Here is a 20,235-nt window from a genome sequence, read left to right on the forward strand (position 1 = left end):
GTGACACCAATGTTTCCTCTATAAGTTTGGGAAAAAGCACTGAAGGGAACACACATTTTCACTGTGGGGCACTCTTGATGAGGTTAATGGCATAGTTAAGGGTTCTTGAAACTAGTTCTGAGGCCCAGCAATTCAAGAGACACTAGGTACCAGGGCATTACCCCCATTAGTTTGCCAACTGGAGTTTAATGTGTTTGAAGAAACGCCATCATTTTCCTGGAGTGGGCTAGGTTGGGTTTGTTTGCTGCTGGATAGGTGACAGCTGCTGTGTGGGTATGTGTACAAGAGTGTGTGTGTTTGAGTGTAGCAAAGATTTAAATGTGTGATTTTTGCTGCTGTGTGTGTGTGCTAACAACACATTGTGTTTACTGGCTTTCCAGATTGAGAGGAAAACAGGCGGATGCTGTAATTAGCTCATCAGCTGGGTGGCACAACACTGGGTAATTAGACCAGTTCTGCAGCACCTGCGCTGCCAGGCCCGGGCTAGCTGAATCTAGCATAGCACTAAACAGCACAGCACAGCTCGGCCTGGTTCGGCTCAGTCGACCGTAGCTTTGTCCATCAGGCGGAGAGAGGGAACAGAAAACGCAGCCTGCCTGTATTCTAACGTTCAGACAGCCAGCATCTGTTGACATACGCACACAAACAGGCACACAGATGTACGCTTTCCCACTTCACTTTCACAACTACACACACTCACACAGATACAGCTGCAGACTCACAAGCCTTCTGACTGCAAATGGAAATGGGCGGAAGGAAGCATCAGGGCGCCCTGTGGAAATTTCACATCTCATTGCACTCCATTTGCAAGTGGCGAGCGTGGGTTTTAGGCAGGAGCAGGGCCTTCTGTTGAAGCCAGGCGTGGTGAGAATACATAAAGCTGGTGGTGCACACACAGCCTTAACCCGGTCCACCTCGGCCGTTGGGGCTTGGGCCTCACCGCCACCTGTTATCTTATGCTGCAGGGGCTTAAGCTAATGCTAGCAGCGTGACGGCTAATCTATGACAAGCATCTTTTCCTCTCCAGCAGAGAGAGCTGAGCCAGACCGTATCCGGTTTTCCCAGAGATCACTGCTGGTGCTGGGCTGGGCTGGGGGAGGGGGTGGAAGACTCGGGCATCTGCGATCTGTTCTCCACACCCCTCATCTCTCCCTCTGACCCAATCAGATGCCAATCTACATCACACTTTAGTGCCGGGCTAAAGTAAACATGGCAGCAATCTCAATGGGGTTATTCATCTCAGGCTAAAAGTGAGGGTTAAGACGTGTGAGAATGTAAGTACACACACTTACACACACGCACAGTGTGAGTGTACGAGTGTGTGTGCAGTACGGAGCGCACTTAATGAGGGTAGAACAGGGCCCTTTGTTGAGACTCCTGCCACGAGGAAGCAGGGAGAAGGGGAAAAAAGGCTAAAAGTGGAGGAATGGGTCTCGGTGGAAAATGTCAGCTTAAAAGATGGGAACATTTCTTTTTCAGCAGTTTCCCCGTCTGGCATTTACTTCACAATGGCCCATTCAGCAGCAGGTGATGCTTTGGCATATTCAGATGGGGCCAATCCTGGAGGGGCGCGCTGACACTGGCTGGATAATGAAACACAGCACGGAGACAAACCATGGCAGACAGGACGATCTGAGGAGGAGCACTGGCACTAGATGTGGAACATGCACTGGTACACGGACGTGACCTGGGGGTTCCTTTGACCCCAGTTATCAAAGGCTGCAGAGTCAGCTGCTTCTCATGTCTTGTAAAATGGAACAAATCAGATTAAAGAGGTTTCCTTTCATTTCTGTCTAAGTGGACTGTTTTTGTATAATGCCAATTGGAGCTGAGAGGAAGCTGACCCTGCAACCCTGAAGAGCTGATGAATACCACCACATTTCACAACACAGATGACAGGGACTTGGGTGGTGGAAGATGAAGTTGTGACTGATGTAACAGTGACAGTACCCACCTTTCCTGTTTGCTGCTTTCACAAGGGGCAAAAAGAGGGGGAGGGGTGTTAATAGGTAATTGTCATCCATGTGGATCTATAACGTCTTTGTTTAAAGTTTGTTCTAACTCTAAAATTTTCAGAAAGCTAGATCCATTTCTTCCAAAAATGTAAGCCACATCTTAATGGCACAGCGTAAAAAGTTATCTTATGAATTACTGGAGACTTTTGAGGATAACCTCATCATTGTTCACTGCTCGTATTGGACTTGATGAATATGCGGGTAGAAATAACAACCATAGCTGGAGTGTTATTATTCCCTTGCACATTTACTGCCAGTCCAAGGTGTAAAGGGCACACAGCCACCTCCCCACTGTCCCTCCTGTCTATGTGCTGCTCAGCAGTGAGCTGTCTCAAGGCCTATTATTAACCAGTCTCATTCTAGGTCTGCTGGAGACGGGAGCATTACAGCAGTCTGGTAGGCTGTGGGTGGTTGGAGAGTGAGTATGATGGGAATTGTAAAATTTGTAATGGAGCCATCAGGAGAGGATAGGGAGGCAGAACTTTATCAGTCAATCAATCGATTCCCATCTAAATGGTACCTTTATGGAGTCCAAACCAAATTATTATTATTGTCTTCTTTGTGAACATAAAATAATTGTTTAATGCAAACATGCCTCACAAAAGGCCAAGAGTTGCAACTGATGGTTATTAAATATAAAGAACTGCACCATTAAGATAAGTATCTGAATGAATTAATGAATAAATCAATCAATTTCTTCACTTTTATTCATCAATGCGAGAAAAAATGTATAGTTCCAGGCTCTCAAATGTGAGAGTTTGCTGCTTGTCGTTTATTATAGTAAAATTAGTGTTTTTTGTCAAAATGAGACATTTAATGAAATCACCCTGGGCTCTAGGATATTGTAATGGGCATTTTTTTTTAACAGTTTTCGAATGTTGCTATGAAACAAAACATCATCTGGGAAAGGATTTGTCAGATTAATATAAAACAAAAATAACCATAGGTTGCAGCCTTATTATTTTTGTCATCAACTATTCTGTTAATTATTTGATTGACTGATTAATAATGAAAAATAGCATCACTGTTTCTAAATCCAAAGATATTCAGTTTACTAAGATATATCTACAAAGAAAAGGAACGTTTAGTCACAGTTTAGTTGTAGTAGCAGCCAGGAAATGTTTGGCTGTTTGTTTTTACTTAATATATAAAACTAATGGACTTGTGGCTGCAGCACTAGCTATCATTATCTATTTGTACGTGCCTCCCCAGCACCTTGTTGGCCTGCTTGTATCCATGGTGTGCAGCACAGTGGCAGCTAAAGTGCTTTTAAGAGATATTGACTGAGCTTTTAGTTAAGCCCTCTGTTGCAGCCTTCTGTTTCTTATTTGAAATGACCAATGGTGTTGGCCAAAACACATTTCTCACTCCTAACTAACGGTTTTTGACAGCCAAGCTGTACTTTTCATTAGGGAGGCGATGTCAGCTGCCGTTTCAACTGACACGTCACATAGTACTGTTAAAAACGACCAACCAGGCCAAAATCTTCTGGGGTGAAATGAGGATTTTCTAAAAGACAAATCAATCCACCGTTGGTTCCTTTCCCGTCACACTGTATATTATGGTAAGGAAATTGGATGTTACAGTTTGGTGTGTGAGCAGCCTGGTGCAAGTGGCAGAGGGGAACATGTCTCATTAACATTCCTGATGCAACCAAAAGAAACCTACAATCACAAGTGTCGATGCAGTTCAACCTCATACAGACATGGAGGAAAATGACTGAGAACAGCCTCTTACTTCTTAAAGAGCAGGATGGCGATGACGATGATGATGATGAGGACCACAGCCAGCACTGGGCCCATAACCCACAACATTTCAGGTTGTTCCATCCCCTGAGCCATACTTGTTGTGACCTGGATTGGGTCTGAGTAGGGACTGGCAGAAAATGTCATCTGGAAGAGAAAAGAAAAGTGCAGGTGCATGAGAGCAGAGTCACGTCAGATCTACAAGATGTATGCAAGGTTTTCCCTTCTTATCTAAACATACAGTGGCCTTCCTAAGGGGTTTTTTAAAAGCCAAGTTAAAAATAGTCCACACATCCCAGAGAAAAAGAGCTGAAAGTTAAGAGAACAAGCACGTTAGCCTGCTGTTAAAGTAAAGTAAACCTTTTTTGTTAATAACGTTTTGGTTGGTTTTCTCAAAGCATGCTGGCAAGGTGAAAAACTGTGGGTGCATATTACCACATCAGCAACCTCCAACACACAGACTCAAGGCAAGAACAGCCTTTTTATGATGATGCTAGGATTACAAAAGGATATGGGTCATAGATTTGTTTTCATACATTTGAGAAGTGGCAGACAATGGGAGACAATGGCTGACAAGCTAACAACAACAGGCAGCATCCTCTATTCTCAAAGTGGAAATCGACCAGTTTTTTGCTGTAACTTATCATTATGAAGTAAGTGTTGATTGCACATGTCATGGCTACAGAATAATGGCATCAGCAGTGGTTATGTTGGTTCCCTACAATTCTTGCTTTCACTATGCAGATCTGTTAGCTACCAGGTATGATCTCCTAGAAAAATGAAGGCTCGATTTATGGCACAAATGAAGTGAGCTTTTTGAAGTGAGTAGCGCTTTTCCCAAAAACAAAAGTGTTTGGGTGGTTGCAAGACAGTGTAGTAAAGACACAAGTCATTTACTCTAGTACTTGTCTTATTCTCCTGGGTCTGGTGAAGACCCTGCTCGAGGCAGCTTCTGCCAACTGCTCAATCGGCTGCGCGCTTTACCTTCAGAACCAATTTGTGTCCGGCACTAAACGTTTGCAAGTGCTGCGTTGATTAAAAGTTGTCTGTCTAGACTTTGAATTAAGAGAAAAACTAAAGAAAAAACAATTTAGGAAAGGGAATAACAGACAGGTATTATACATCATTTTCTGTGGCTCATGTAACAATGTTGGAAATAATGAAATATATAAAAATAAATATAGTATTAGCTGCATCTACCTTGAAAAGGAAAGGGAATCAAAATATGTGACTGTAGATTTTTTTGTTTCTGGCACCCTGAGAACTAAGTTATTTCTTGCTAATAATAGGTTCACGGTTCAAGGATGCAGCAGAACAAGCCATAAAGCTATCGACCTAACTCAAAAGACACTTTCCCAAAAACAATAACCATCTCTGCTAATGAAGTTATTATTATGTTTCTATTAAAGCACTGCATCAAGTTGGAGATGATGGCAGAGCAAGTGTGAGAAAGGGGAGTGAGAGAGGCAGAGACAGAGAGGCAGGGATGAGTGTGCGTGTCCCTTGGCCGCTGAGATAAATGGGGGCACAGGAGAGGACTCATCTCTTCTTCATTAGTGTTCACACCGTGACGGGAGAGGAGGAGGAGGAGGAGAAGGAGGAGGAGGAGGAGGTGGCGGTGAGGGTGTGTTTCTACCTTGGTTGTAAATGAGACATCTCCATGCTCCTCTGTCTTCAAATGACGGAGGGGAGGAGGGAAGGGAAGGATGGAGGTGTGTGAGTGTATGTCTGAGGGGTGGGTGCATGAGGCGACGCAGTATGGCGTTTAAAAAAGTGTCTGAAAGAGGAGGGAGACCAACTGCAGGAGAGCAAGTTGACAGATGAGAAGGAAAAAGAGGGAGGTGCGAGGCATCTGTCATTAGAGCTCAGCGTGCTTCCTATTGAACGACGATGGGAGATGCAGGTCCTGAAGGGGAGGGGTGTGTGGGGAGGCATGGGTGACAGATCGCAGCCCTCGAAGGGAATTGGGCTCCCAGCATGCAGCAGGAGTGGCGGGGCGGCAGGCAGCAGTAATCCGGATCATTAGCTGCACAGCAGCCTGCTCTTCGGCACACAGGCAGATATTAATTGGAAAGATAAGCTGAGATGAGCTCAAAGAGTCCTGCGTTCTGTCATATAGTTCTGTTATCTCTCGTACTCTTGGGCAACTGCCGGAAAAACGTACAGTATGGGTGTGTGAGTGCTACAACATGTCTCACTTGTGTACGTGCGAACCAGCGTGCTCTGATATTAAGGCACAGGCGTGAGATAGCTCAAGTTGGAAAGTAAAAAGATTCACATTTTCATATTACAGCAGTAGTTTACAGCAGCAGTGCTTCTCATTTATCTTTGTCTTCACACACATAGAAACACACACTAGGCACATGAGACCAGTACTTTTCCGTTCTGTGCGCCTTTGGGAAGAACCTATTATCTAAGAACAAAGAGAACCGGCACAGCAGTGGGACACTGCTGATGTGACGACACCACAAGGCTTCCTGTTCCTTCGGGAGGGCCCAAAAAAGGCTGTAGGATGTGGCCCTGCAGGGAATCCTGGGAAAAAACTTTTTTTTTTCTTTTTGCGGTGTAACAAATGACTGCAGCTGTGCTTTCAGAGAAGGATAAGGGAGGAAGAGGGAGAGGAGAGGAGAGGGACGAACAAAAAGAGAGGGCTTTTTGTCTGTTGGTCACGGCAAAGTACTGGGATCATCCATTTGAACGGCCCTAATATCTGATAAAAGCTCAGTCACGCAGCTCCTAATGCCTCGCAGAGTGGTATCACAATAGAGTGATGGTGCAGTGAAGGAATGTGTGAGGCTGAGAGTGAGTGAGTCATACACAGTGAGAGACATAGAAGTAAGTACATGTGTAGCTCTGACCATTCTGAAACAGTGTGAAAGTATGTGTACAGTATGGACATGGGTGTGTCTACACGTGAGAGGTAGATGATAAATCCCTGCATTTGCTAACCTCAAAGGCTAATCAATCTCAAATCTTTGACTTACTCATTTTCATTACGGATATACTTTATGATCAATGCATATAACATTCAGGTTGCAGGCTCTGCATATTTAACCTCTGCTGACCTGACACTTTGGTCGATTGAAATGCCTCAACTGTAGCTAATTAACCTTGATTACAGCGATTTCATAGCTCAGATCTCATTTTCAGGTTGTGCTGACAATTTGTGAGAGGTAATCAAGCTGCCACTAAAAACTGAAGTACTTCTCTGTCAAAAAAAGTGATTACAGACCTCAGTTAAACTTTATAATTGTATTTAACTTAAGTTGATTTAAAAAGTTACTTCCTCCCACTCTTTTTCAAATGCGTAAATCAAAGTAACTATATGCTGACAACTGCTTTTCATTATATCAATATCAAAGTTGAGAGCCAAACCTGAATAGATTTCATGAGGGAGTCAAATTTAGAAAGTGGATTAAATATTAGATAAGACAAAATCTTATTAAACCCCATCCCTACTGAGAAAAGACAAAGGAGAGCATATGATTGTGTGTTAACACTGCAGATAAGTATTATTACTGTTCTATAGATACTGTATATACAACTGCAACTATTACGAGTGAATGAATATATTTGCTTATGTCAGTACCTGTGTGCATCTGTCAGTGACAGAAATATGAAAAAAGTGTTTGATTGTGCGCAACGACTGTAAACAAATGTGTGTAAAAGCGTGTGTGTGAGAGCATACATGAGTTTTTCTGAGCCTTTTCTCAAGCTCCTCTGAGCCTCCACAAATGTGTGTGTTTGTCTAGGTAGCAACCGCTGAGTGTGTGTGTGTGAGTGTGTGTATGATTGTAAGTGTTTGTCTGAGCCGCAGTAAGAGAACAAGAGACAAAGAGAGAGTGGGTGATGAGAGATGGCAGAAAGCGAGGAGACAGAGAGAAATAGACTGAGGCAGAGGTGTTATGGTAGTAGCAGTATATCGAGTCTGCTATCTGGCCTGTGGGCTACACAGCTTCCCCAGCCGACCGCTGCTCCGCCATCCCCTGAGCGCAGAATCTGCTACGCACGGCACAGGCACAGGCACAGGCACAGGCACATTTGTTTCAACTCGCCGTTGACCCCGCTAGCTCAATGTCTCTCCAAAAGTGGCTTAAATAAGCCGCAGGGGTGCGCACCAGACAAACAAACAAACATGCAACGACGGCCATTATGTATCTGCCGTTCTCTCCGCCTCCCTGGGGAGCCTGAAGAGCCCACACTCCTCATTGTTGCGTGACAGAGGGAAAGACAGCGAGAGGGTGGAAGAAGGAAGGCAAGAGAAAGGAACAAAAAAAGTGGAGGTACAAGAAGTGAGAGGGAAAGATGATAGCTTGAGTGAGTATGCCTTTATCTATGAGGAACAGATATGTGGCTGCAGGGTCTAGCCTACCCTGTACGATGACCCTTCTCCATTGTACTGTAGCTCTCTCTTCATACTTCTTTTTCCCTTCACTCAAATTTTTCGTTCCCATTCAGCACCAGAAACTGCACTTTTCCCTCTCTAGCTGTCTGAATACCAAGCATCCAGATATCTAGAGGGACCGCTAAAGGGAGATGCCTCTAGGAGTGGAAGTGACATCAGTGTTGCCTATTTTCCTGCCACCCTTGGTGTAAAGTTGGGTGTGAATATGCTTACACTCTCTGCTTGAAAAAAACATCTTGTTTTCATAATTCTTTCTTGATATTGTTTGTCAAAGCCTTTTAAATTTTGAAAGCAGCCAGTCTTCCATGCTAAGGGTGTTTGGAGCCCAGAGCACCAACAGAATTAGTGCTACAAAGCCAATTCTTGTTGAGAGTGAGTGGAATATAAATGCCTGGATAACACTGCAAACAGAAAAAAAAACAAAACAAAACAAAACGTGGTAAACACATTTGAGCACTCCGTTTCTCTCTACGCCATAAGCTCACCTCTCCCTTATCAAAAGAAGAGCACACATTAGCAAAATCTCGTCCTCTTCCACCAGTTCAGTTTTCTCTCATTCGTGCTTCACAAGCTGGACGGGACACAAGACAAAAATGTTGCTCTCCTCTTTTCCTCTCTCCAACACCACCCCTCCTCTCTGTCTCACATCACACAATATTTCATGCTACCTCCCTCCCTCACTCTCTTCTCGCATTAAATGATACTGTTTATACACACCCAGCATCTATCATCCCATTTCACACTTCCCCCGGCTTGTTTATCTGCCTTGGGTGCTGGGGAGACATGAAGGCACACTCTCTTCTTCTTTCTCTCTCTCATCCCCCTTTGCCTTCCTTCCTTCTCTTCTTCCCTCCAACCACTGCTGGCTGCTCGTGGCCACTGATATACGAGGGCTTATTAAGCCCTGGCGGTCCTGTTTGATCTACGCTGAGGGAGTTTGGGTGGTGGCGAGGAAGTGTAGTAAAGACACAAGTCATTTACTCCAGTACTTGTTGTCTTATTCTCCTGGGTCTGGTGAAGATCCTGCTCGAGGCAGCTTCTGCCAACTGCTCCATCTCGCTGTACGCTTTACCTTCTGTACTCGTTTGTGTTTGGTAATAAACGTTTGCAAGTGCCGCGTTGGGGGTGACAAAAACAAACACTGCTGTGGTATCTGAGTTTCCCAAAGAGTGTGGTTAGGGGATTTGTGTGGCGATCAATGACAGCACTGCCTGTACTCACCACCTCAGACTGCAGTATGTTTTCATGCACACAAGAAACCAGGTTACTGGGAGAAATGAGGAAATCAAGGTGTTCACATGCACCGCGGTAATCTTGTTACTGTAAATCCTGTGTTTACTATATGCAGCAGGTCAGTAATTGGATTACTTCCCTAACCCTTACTGTATATTTGAACCAAGGATGGCGTATTTTGAGTAAATTTGTGACACAATGTGACGCTGCAGCCTGAAGAGAATTTAAAAAAAGATGAAACTGCCAGTTTTTCCTTTCTATGTGCGCACGTCTGAGAAGTCTTGTTCAGCTGTGGATGTCAACTTACTCAGACTTATTTTTCAGTCTTAGCATTGGTCTAACTTTAGATATAATTATTTTGGGTACAAGGATGCACTGAAACAAGTAATGATCTTTTCTATAATCCCTGTCAGAGTGACACCATCTCTGTCTAAAGTCTTTGTGACGCACATGTGCACATGTAAAAACTCTGTTATAAAACAGATGGAGCTCATACATGGCCAATAAAAAGTTCCTGCGGCAATCTAGCCCTGGTGATGTAAACCTTTACACTAGTTAAGTAAATCAGGCGTCTCATTTGCATGAAGTTTATGAAATAAGATTACCACAGAGAGGCGTCAATAACCAGGTTACTGAAGTGAAGGTAAGCACACTGATTGACTCACCCTATGAGTGAAGCCTGATTAATCCGAGCAATTTAGTTTAAAGGTGGGAGGGTGCTACACAGTTTAAGGAGGAGGAGTACACAGAAAAAGACAAATCTTGAGTGCCACTGATCCAACCTGGTGCATCTGGCAGGTGCAGTGAGAGTGTTGTGCAGCGATGGGGTTTAAGCATCTCCTTTGAAGTCAAGTGTATCATGGCTGCCCACTATAGCCTCCTTCGCACATCCCTCCCCTTCTCAGAGCGAAGGAGTGGGGGATTACTGGGGAGTGGGGGGGCTTTAGGGACATTTAAAGCAGCATTTCAAGGGAATCAGGCCTGCTTTACGGACTCCCTAGGCCCTGTGACCAGGCCCTCGTCTCCCTCTTAACTCCAGCCACACTAATCAATCTCCTCTGCTCTCTTCACGGTTGAGAAAGATGTGGAGAGGGAGAGAGACACAGAGAAGCAGAGAGCGCGCTGAGGAAAAAGAGCTGAGAGGGGAGAGAGAAGAGAAAGAAATAGGTGAAAAGTCTGGGATTTGGTTTCGGACATGGAGCGCTCGCTCCCTCTCCTTCTGTGGTTGCCCAGGGCCCAGCTACTGAATATGCATGTCCCGGGTAGTGGAGGGGCCCAGAGCAATCGCAGACTCTCATACTTCCTGCAGTGAAGTTTACTCCAGACCATCCCATGGAGAGCTGGGCCTCCGTGTTAGTGCTGTTTGACGAGTGCATGGGGCCTTCACTTAAAAAGTCTTGTTGAGCATTGTAAAGAGATCTGCGCCGGGCCCTGCTGGCTGCCGAAATGGCAAAGCTGGATCTCTGATGTCATTGTCGACTGATAAGGGAGTTATCTGGACAAGCTGCAATGACTTTTAGAGGCAGCTGTATTAAAGGGTAAGTGGCAATAAAAACAACAACAATTTGGCTTGCCGCTGCCATTTTGGAAACGCTTGAGGGGCAGCGTGGTTTGAGTCTGAGGCTGGGTGATAAACTTAAATAGTTTGTCCAAAAAAAAGAAAAAGTGACACGTACAAATATTTAGAACTCCGCTCAGGTAAACAAATCCGGGAGGGGCCTTTACTCAGACACAGAAAAAAATACTTATGCTGTCAATAATGATTGTCTGTGCTTAATCAGTGTTCGGAAATTTTTATTAACGGGTGAGTGTGTGTCTCTTACATAATTAGCAGTGCTGTCCGTCCCTTCGTATCGGAGCACGGCCAGGACAAAGCAGAGGTACTCCTGTGGACTGGTCAGGGGCTTGTTGTAGAAGCCATTGTACCTCTTCTCATCACCCACGGTGAAGGAAGTCGGCAGTGAGGCCAGCTTGGCAGCAATGTAAGGCTTGGAGGAATCAAGGTGACGTCGGCGCCTCAGGACAGGGCCTTCACTTGACCTGAGCAGCTGTGGAAAACAGAGAGAACAAAGGTTAGGTCAAGTCTGGCAACCAAGATTCAAAGTTGGTAGGACCCTGACCTCTGATCTAATTTCATTGGATGAGAAAGAAAAAACAAATTTCTCATTGGTAAAGAGACTGAATTTACTGCATCATATTGTAACATGGAGATCAAAGGCTCAATCTTGAAAACAATCAATGGGACTTTGGGCAACAAAATCTTCGTGGGTTTTCTGTGGAAAAAAAACCCTAACTAATTTATGTGCATTAATCAGCTTCCATCAACTCTTCTCAAATCTCCAAATCACAAAACAAACCTTTTGCATTCCCACTTCATGTCCAGGTCTGGTTCTCACTATGCCTCCAAAGAAGAGATAATGATTGCACACAGCTAACATGCCCTTTGCTCAGTGATATAACTTTGCAAACAATGCAGCCAAGTTACGAAGTGAGCAATTAGCGCTTGCTCCAGCACACAATCTCAGCATGACTGCCAGCCTGCTTAATAAATGAGCAGTGGCATACAGCACTGCGGCATTGTGTTTTCGGCAGCATTTTGTTTTCTGTCAGTGATGTCTCGTGTGCTGCTCCAGATGTAGCTTTATTAAATCATTATGTTGGAGGGAGGAGACAATGGCCTGCTCAATGCTTAATGACTCAGGGAGTCCCATCTCTCTCCCTCTCTCTGTCTCTTCTGCTATTTCTTCAGGGAACTGGAACAATAGCGATCCAAACCAACGAGCCTCGCAGTTTACTTAAAAATGATGCTATTAATATTCAGGCATGTCATTTAGCTTCAATTCTCTTGTGGACAAGGAGGACCTTTATTCAATAGAATAATAAAGCAGTCATAAATCTTTATCCTCATTTGAATACCTTATGTAAAACTTTGTTTGGGGTTGTCAAAGCCTGACTATAGAGACTATAAAGGAAAATATGGGGGTAGAGCAGTGATTTGTAATTACCGTTTAGAAAAGAGCTACTTCCACAAAATTCACATCAATAATTATATAACATTAAGATTATGTTGTGTGCAAACTGTTTTCTTGATTCAGCAGATGGGTACTGTCTGCAGACCTGGCGTTCGATCAGGACATTCCCCACCTGCCCGAGTGAGTCATTGTTTAAAATCTCTGCCCTGCCATCCCCCCCTCCCTGAGCCCAGGAGGGTAGAGCTAATTAGCTACAACCAGTGACTTCCTACCCAGTTGGAACAGGAGATGCAGTTGGGGACCCCTGACCTGGCACATTAGCCAATCAGCCACCGGCTGGCACTCACCTCATCCAGGTCCATCTCGTCTGGATTCTTCCACCGCCGTGTTGCCTGGGACACCGGCACCACCACGATGTAGTACCACCTGCCAAGAAAAATAAAGCCCGTGTTAAGACAGACTGACTGAAGCACATACACGCTGAGATCAAAGTGGGCCAAGCGCATTAATAACACAGTCAAAACATTTAGTAAGACGTACTTTCACTGTGAGGCTTGCTGTGCTGAATTCAAAACTTGAGTGGTATACAAGAGGGTCCGACCAAGGTCGAACACCAGCAGATTGGCACTGCATTCTCCAATTAATGGCTAATCACTAAGAACATCTGCCATGTAGACTGGAACAAACACTATCCCAGTGAGAGGAGCCTTCAGCTAATAGAGATCCCCATAGGAATCCTTAGGTTAATAGGACCAGCTATGTGACTGCTCGTTTGTGTTCTTTTACTGCTATCATTATAAAGACCAAAAATAGAAGGAGAAGAAAGGCATCAGAAAGACATTTAAGAGCTTAGGGTCAAACTAAGGAGTAAGGTAATGAATGACAGAATGCGCTTGTGGGTACACAATGTACAAACATCTGTGTCTGCGATCATTTATGTGCTCTCACTCTCTCTTGCTGCCTCTCCCGGGCTCTCCCCCAGTCTGTCTTCTCTCAGCTCAAAGTTTTTCCCCCACTGCGGCATTCAACCACTTGTAAAATCAGCTGCCACTGACAGTGAAAGCAGCTGCTTCTCTCCCCTTCTCTCCAGCCCTCGACTCTGTGATTCAACAGTCAGTCAAGTCTGGGAGTGGGAGAAGACATGTCTAACAAGACTCCTCTACCCCCCTCTCTCACCTCCATATACACACACACACACACACACACACACGCACACGCACACACACAGGCACACACACCTCCACTCTCCCCATCCCCAATCACGTGCGCGCTTTGCCTGTCAATCTGAGCTGGAGCTTGGCCAGCCCTGACAGCCCTGTAATCTTTTTACCAATCCACCCTGTGCACTCCACTACTTCGATGTGTCTGTAAGTGTGTGTCTGAAGGAAAAGCTTTACTCGTCGGGGTCAGGCACAATTCTGCTCTTAACAATTTCAGTCGAAAGATAATACGGCTCGACCTGATGTTAAAAGTCTCGATTATCATCAGCCGCTGTGTCATAAAGTTGGCCGGGATTAAAAGTTGAAGTTTTAAGTTTCAAAACAGGTTTAGTATTGATCATATTAATGTGCCACTTGTGCTGTTGTTGCTGTAAGAGAGGTTGCTCCGAGTTGCAGCTGAATTAGCCCCTGAATGTTTTTGGACAACTAAGTGGCCATTTAGGGGACCAGGGCCACAAACAAGCCCCGAAAGGGACACATGTCAAATACAAATTTCCTTTGTTCATTTCTTGTCTTATAATTTGATGGAGTTTTATGGTGTTTATACACTTGAACATAAAATTAAATTGTAAATGCTTCTTTTATCAACAGTCAATAAATGATTCAGTGATTTTTTTAACTGCTGGATGACTGATGTTCAGCACATTTACACAATTGTATGTAAAAACAATGCCTGATAAAAATGTCACCATGTTGTTAGTGCCACAAAGATGTTTTTGAGAGATAATACTTTCAAAACAAACTGTCAGGAATATACTATACCATAATATACTATGCTATGCTATGCTATGCTATGCTATATATGCTAAATAATAAAAGACAAATGAAGCAACATTATCCTCTATGCCAGTTCAAGAAAATTGAGTCTCCTGGCTAACAACAACCATCATTATTGCCCTAAGTCAAAGCTGGCCTGTGGTTGCTCTCATGTGTCTCATTACTGACCTGACACGTGTGGTGGTCTGGACCTTAGGCAGGGTGATGGTCATCTTGCCACCCTGAGCCTGAAGTGTGCTTGGTTTGGTCTTGATCAGGTCAGGGGCAGTGCGGATGGACACCTGCTGCTGCAGACCCCCGGCAATGTTGCCTCTGCTTGTCAGCACAAAAGAGTAGTCTGTGTCTGGCTGCAGCTGCGATATCAGCTTCCTCTTCAGGTTTCCCTGCACTTCCACGCTTTGCTGGTTGTACAAGATCTGCGAGCACACAAGGGAATACCCCGGAGTTATGGTTTAAGTTAACATACATACAAAAAATGTATATCATGCGGACAAACGCAACACTGTCTCCTCTCACTCCCTCCTACACACTGTCGCACACATGGACAAAAGCGGTATGGTCCTAAGGGAGAAGCCCATCTCATCTGACACTTCATCTCGTGTTTCGGTGTCGCACCTGCCCATTGGTGCATATCCAATAGTTTTTTTTACACTTCAAATTGTCTTTGCTCCATTACCATGGGGTGAGAATTGATATAATATCATTTTGTCAGATTATTACACCTCATAAATGAGCATGGATCTGGCTTTTCAGATTTTTTTTTTACTGCAAACGGGCAAAGTCAGTGCATCACACCCTGGCGGATGTGTTAACGGCTGATAGTGTGGAGCTGCAATGCTATTGTATTATAAATATATGTACACTACACATTATGCATTGTGTTGTAGTAACACTGACAGTAATGGCTTTCCCAATGGAAAAAAAAATGTTTCCATTCTTGTATTTCTGTGATTGGAAATTTTAGATTTTACAATATAACACCAAGTATTATAATATATGAAACCACTGAAAAGTGACCATTAGAGTCCCAGACACATTTTAAATAATATTATGTTCAACATGGTCTTCTCACATAATAGTTAAGAAAAAAATCTAAAAAGGGGCTGGAGGCAGATTTACTCTTTCTCCTTTATTGAGAAATTTGCTTGTGTTAAGTTTCACTTTCGCTTTCCACTTCCTCCAGCGCTGCCCAAGCTTGGTTGGCCAGTGAAAGAACAGCACGTATCAATATGGCTAACGTTAGCTTAAGAGGAAACATTAGAACACTGTACACGTTGAGTCACGTCAGACCCAGACTGAGATGAGGGGTCTGTTGTGCACTAAAATCAGCAACTAGCAGATCTATCAAAAGGATGAGTATAGTTAACATCTATTGTTGTTTGTTTGCTTGTTAGCTTGTTGGCTGACAAGCAGTGGCTGACCAAGGAACCTTGTGGCTGACACAGCATTGGTGGTTGTGAAACATGCAATATCTCAAAGTGGAAGAAAGCTCCAGTGTCCAGTTTACATCCAAAAAAATGCACATTCTACCATGTTTCCTATCAAAACTTTTACTATGCTAAAGCAAACTCTTGCTCACTGACCAGTGTGCTATGAGATTGAGGTCTCAGGTTTCTGTGCAGGTGTTGTGTCTAAGTCAGTTCCCCCACTGATCTGTGTTTCCTGTATTTCACACCAGTTGGCTGATTGTGTGATCTAGCTCACCCCGCCTACATTTGAATCTCAGATTTTAGGGAAATGCACAAACATTGCCCCCTTAAGTAGACAAATGTGAAAACACCACTGTCAGATACAAGTCAGTTTAGTCAAGGTCATTCATCTTGGGGACATAAACCTGACAAAAACACATTTCTGAGCAGAGTGGGGCTGCAAGGTAAGGGCTGTGTGTATACAAATTGTGTTTGTGGCATTTTTTTTGTATCCTTGCGTAAATGGATGGGGATGTTTTTATTTCAGGATTGCTTAAGTCTTGGCACTCACCTTGAAAGGCACTTGAGATTTGTAGTTTGGTGGCAAATCCCAGGTGAGGAGGACAGATGTTTTCATGACAGCTTTGACACCAAAGTTCAGGGTGGGAAAATCTGGGGTGGGAAAACCCTTCGGTTAATATCTCAAGTAAGGCATCTTGTACACCACAAAATGTAATCTCTGTGCGTAATTAAATTTCACACCACCGTACAGCGAGTAAACAACGTGAACACACTGCACGGCAATACCTTATGACCAAACTTGACAAGCCACAGGGGGTACAAAGAACATTAACAATCTCATTCACGCTTGGTTATAGATCACATAAAAATAGCCTTCATCTCCCTAAGCCTGTTCCATTTATTACTCCCCGAGACATACGCAACAGGCAGAGATCTCTGTGATTACCAAGAAATGTATATGGCAGTGGGAGTGGCAACATGTGTCTTAAAATAGGCATCACACACAACTGGTTATAAATAAAAAATCTTACATTTATAAGATTATAAAATGCATGAGGAGGTACATGCTGGGTATGCTTCAGATTTGTGTCTAATGGGAGGGAGGATGAGGAGGCATGGTAATGTGACTGTAGCGTGTAATGAGATTAGTACTCTATAAATCAATAAACACAGTGCTGTACTGTACTGAGTGGTAGATGAGAAAGACATGGCACTGACAAAGAAACAAAAAGAGCCAACTATAGTGTTGAAGATATAAACAGGTGTTGACGTATATGTAAACAGGTGTTGACGTATATGCTCACACGTGGGCTAAGCTGCATGAGCAAATGTACATAATAGTAGAATGATTATGTGAGCATGTATTAAACCCTGATTCTCTGTTTTCAAATCAAACACCTCTGGCATGTTTATATATAAATGTCAGGCATTTCTTACCATTGGACATGGTCCTGCTTTGAATGCTGGGGCTGAGGGGTCCTCCGCCCTTACTTGTGAACGCCTGCACCCGGATGTCGTAGGTAGTGTCAGGATTAAGGCCCTGGATAGTCATGTGCGTGTCGGCTGTGCGGTTGGTGCTGTTCTGCTGACTGTTGATGTCCCTGTACACAACCACGTAGTGCACAATCTTGCCGTTCCTTTCGGCCACCAGCGGGGGCTCCCAGGTCAGCTGGGTGCTGGACTGGGTCAGTCCTGTGACTTGAAGGTTGAATGGGAAGCCTGACGGCACGTCTTCAGGTGTGCTGATCTCCTTTACGTAAGCCTCGCCAATGCCTGCACGGTTGCGTGCGCTTAGGCGGAAGACGTAGGTGGCGCCTTTGTGTAGCCCAGTGACAGTGTAATGGTCGTCAGTCTTTCTCAGCTCGCGTGACGTGAAGGTTTCTTCATCAGTGCGCTTGTATTGCAGCTGGTAGCCCATCAGCTCACCCACCATTTCCTTGGGCGGCTGCCACTGGATCAGTGCTGTGTTGCCCATGGTGGTGCTGATCATCATAGTGGGCTTGCCAGGCACTGAAATAAACATTACAGTAAAAAGAAAAGAATAAGTTGTGTTGCAGTTCTTCTAGATAAGTGTTTCTCGTGTGGGGGTACGTGTACCCCTAGGGGTACTTTAGAGTACTGCAGGGGTTACATGAGATTTTTTTAAATGTTAATTTCAAAATTTTTCACTAAACTGTTTGCCATGAGCTAAACATCTGGAACATAGCATTACAGAGTTTTTCAGTTAATGACAGTATTGTGTTTGCTTGTTGTTTTTTTTTGTTTGTTTTTTTCCTACCAAAAACAATTTGTGCTGGTCAAGGGGTACTTAGCTGAAAAAATATTTCAAAGGGGGTACAATATTGAAGATGAAACCCTTAAATCAAATTTGAATAGTTAAACATTTTGGAAAATATACTTATTTGCTTCCTGGTGAAGAGTTAGATGAGAAACTATTCTCATATCTGTCTGTTAAATATGAGGCTAGAGCCAGCAGCCAGCTAGCTTAGCTTAGTGCTAATACTGGAAATCAAAAGGTAACAAAGTCCACCAACCAGCACCTCTAAAGCACACTAATTAACTGGATATGAAGATATGAAGGTTACATGCCTTGCTAATGGCACTTCATTGGCAGTTAGTGATCTTGACTAGTGTAGGTGTCGAAGCTAACACACATGTAGCATGCCATAAACACTAACATGACATTCCAGTTACGCACACAGTCTTCTAATCATACTAATCATGATCACAGAGGTTATCAGTTTTAAGCCTTGAAGATAATACCACAGTATTCACCGTAAACAGATAGCACATGTTGTGTTTTACATGATAATCCTGATAAAACCTGCTCTGACCTGCTCCAGTCGTGGTGATGACTTTAGCTTTGCTGCGAGCTCCGTCTCCCTTGGTGGTGTACGCTGCTACGGTGACAGAGTAGGTGGTTTCAGAGTGCAGTCCACCAATGATAGCCTCCTGCAAAATGACAAAAATCACAAGGTCGGAGTTAGAAAGGAATCAATGAGTCTGTGTGGGACCGCCTCAATGGCAAAAAATAAAAAAATAAACCCCCTGTCACACAAGCGCCAATCCCCTCACACAACACACAGCACCAAAAGAAAAAAATAACGAGATTAAACCCCCTCCTCCATCCACTTGTAGTTTCTTGATCAATTTGCCTATAACAGGAAAAAAGACATCTGAAGCATTTTAAAGGCACACAAACAGGACCAGGAACTTTTCTTAATCAAGAAAAATTCCTGGGCCTTATTGTAAGGCACACTCTGAACCCATGAACCAACAAACCATCCAAACGACCAAGAACATCACCAGTGTATCAGTGTTCATGCCTGCTGCATGGGTGAGCATGAGATTATACCCAGAGGATCTTAGGATCATCACTACACTGTGGTCTATTATGTAAAAAAGCTTATAAATCTTAAAAGATAGAAAATAGCAAACTAATATTATACGTTCAGACTAATGTTACATAGTTCATGTATAGTTTTTTACAGTTAAGATAGATTTTTGGTATTCATTCTGCTCTGGGTTCCCATGTAAGTTGGCTTGAACAGTCTCAAAAACACAGACACACTGAGGTGGTTGAACAATTCAGTAACTCAACAGTAAAGAACAAACAAACAAACAACAAACGACTGAGGTAACACACTGTTATTGGTAACCTGCTGCAGTGCTGGCACTCACTTCACCAGACTGCATCAGTCTGAACAAAAAACACACACCCACACACGCTGGAATTAAACATTCTCTGAGCTTGAACAAAGCCCATATGTAAACAGACACACACACACACACACACACACACACACACACACAGGTGAATGCGCATACTCACCGATGTACTGTATATAGTCTAATGTATGCATGCACGTACAATCAAACCATTAATGTTCACACAGTGATACACGCAGACATGAGCACACACTCCATACCAAGAACAAATTAATGCCTACGGCTTGAGCACACATGCTGGAGTTGTCTGTTCTGACTGGGGCCACTGAGAGGATGAATACGCCAATGCCTACAAGCCTTCCTGCCGGAACTCCTTGCAAACTTCTCATACTCTTGGAATATTATACGGCTTTGCCCTAATGCTGTTTCTCTAACTAATGAAGTTTTAATTTCCCAACCATAGAAGAACATTTAATAGTCTATATAAGCCAGCTCTGTTTGACAATGCTTTTTACTGCTCCTCTCTTTAAGGGACATTTGGTGCTCCCGTACTAGCCTTTAAGAGAGACGGGGGAAAAAATGCTAAATTACTGTATCATAAAACCATTTTAACTTTATGGAGGAAGTCTCATTACTTTAATCATACAAAATGGCTTTAACAGTCTCAGCAGTGGCAGCCGCAGAGATCTCTTTTCCCCTATTCTGGCAAGGTCAAATCGGGTCTAGTAACACTTTTGAAACTCTGCAGAAATAGAAAAAGCGAGGCTTC

The 20,235-nt window shown here is 43.8% G+C and overlaps 1 protein-coding gene across 21 annotated transcripts in view; it reads right to left on the reverse strand.

Moving 5' to 3' along the window:
• Positions 1-20,235, reverse strand: part of ptprfb (protein tyrosine phosphatase receptor type Fb) — a 193,427-nt gene that overhangs the window by 32,978 nt on the left and 140,214 nt on the right. For 12 of the 21 annotated variants that reach the window (XM_078173083.1, XM_078173079.1, XM_033650737.2 and 9 more), the window contains 8 exons: positions 18,632-18,749; positions 17,235-17,807; positions 16,348-16,448; positions 14,536-14,783; positions 12,718-12,796; positions 11,222-11,446; positions 3,753-3,907; positions 1,955-1,969 (listed from right to left, as the gene is read on the reverse strand). In XM_078173083.1, coding sequence (XP_078029209.1) covers positions 1,955-1,969; positions 3,753-3,907; positions 11,222-11,446; positions 12,718-12,796; positions 14,536-14,783; positions 16,348-16,448; positions 17,235-17,807; positions 18,632-18,749 — 1,514 coding nt within the window. The remainder of the gene's footprint in view (positions 1-1,954; positions 1,970-3,752; positions 3,908-11,221; positions 11,447-12,717; positions 12,797-14,535; positions 14,784-16,347; positions 16,449-17,234; positions 17,808-18,631; positions 18,750-20,235) is intronic. The other 9 variants (XM_033650740.2, XM_078173084.1, XM_078173080.1 and 6 more) reach the window with 1 other exon arrangement.

This window comes from Epinephelus lanceolatus, chromosome 12 (assembly GCF_041903045.1).
Source record: "Epinephelus lanceolatus isolate andai-2023 chromosome 12, ASM4190304v1, whole genome shotgun sequence".
In the NCBI taxonomy this organism is placed as follows: Eukaryota; Metazoa; Chordata; class Actinopteri; order Perciformes; family Serranidae; genus Epinephelus; species Epinephelus lanceolatus.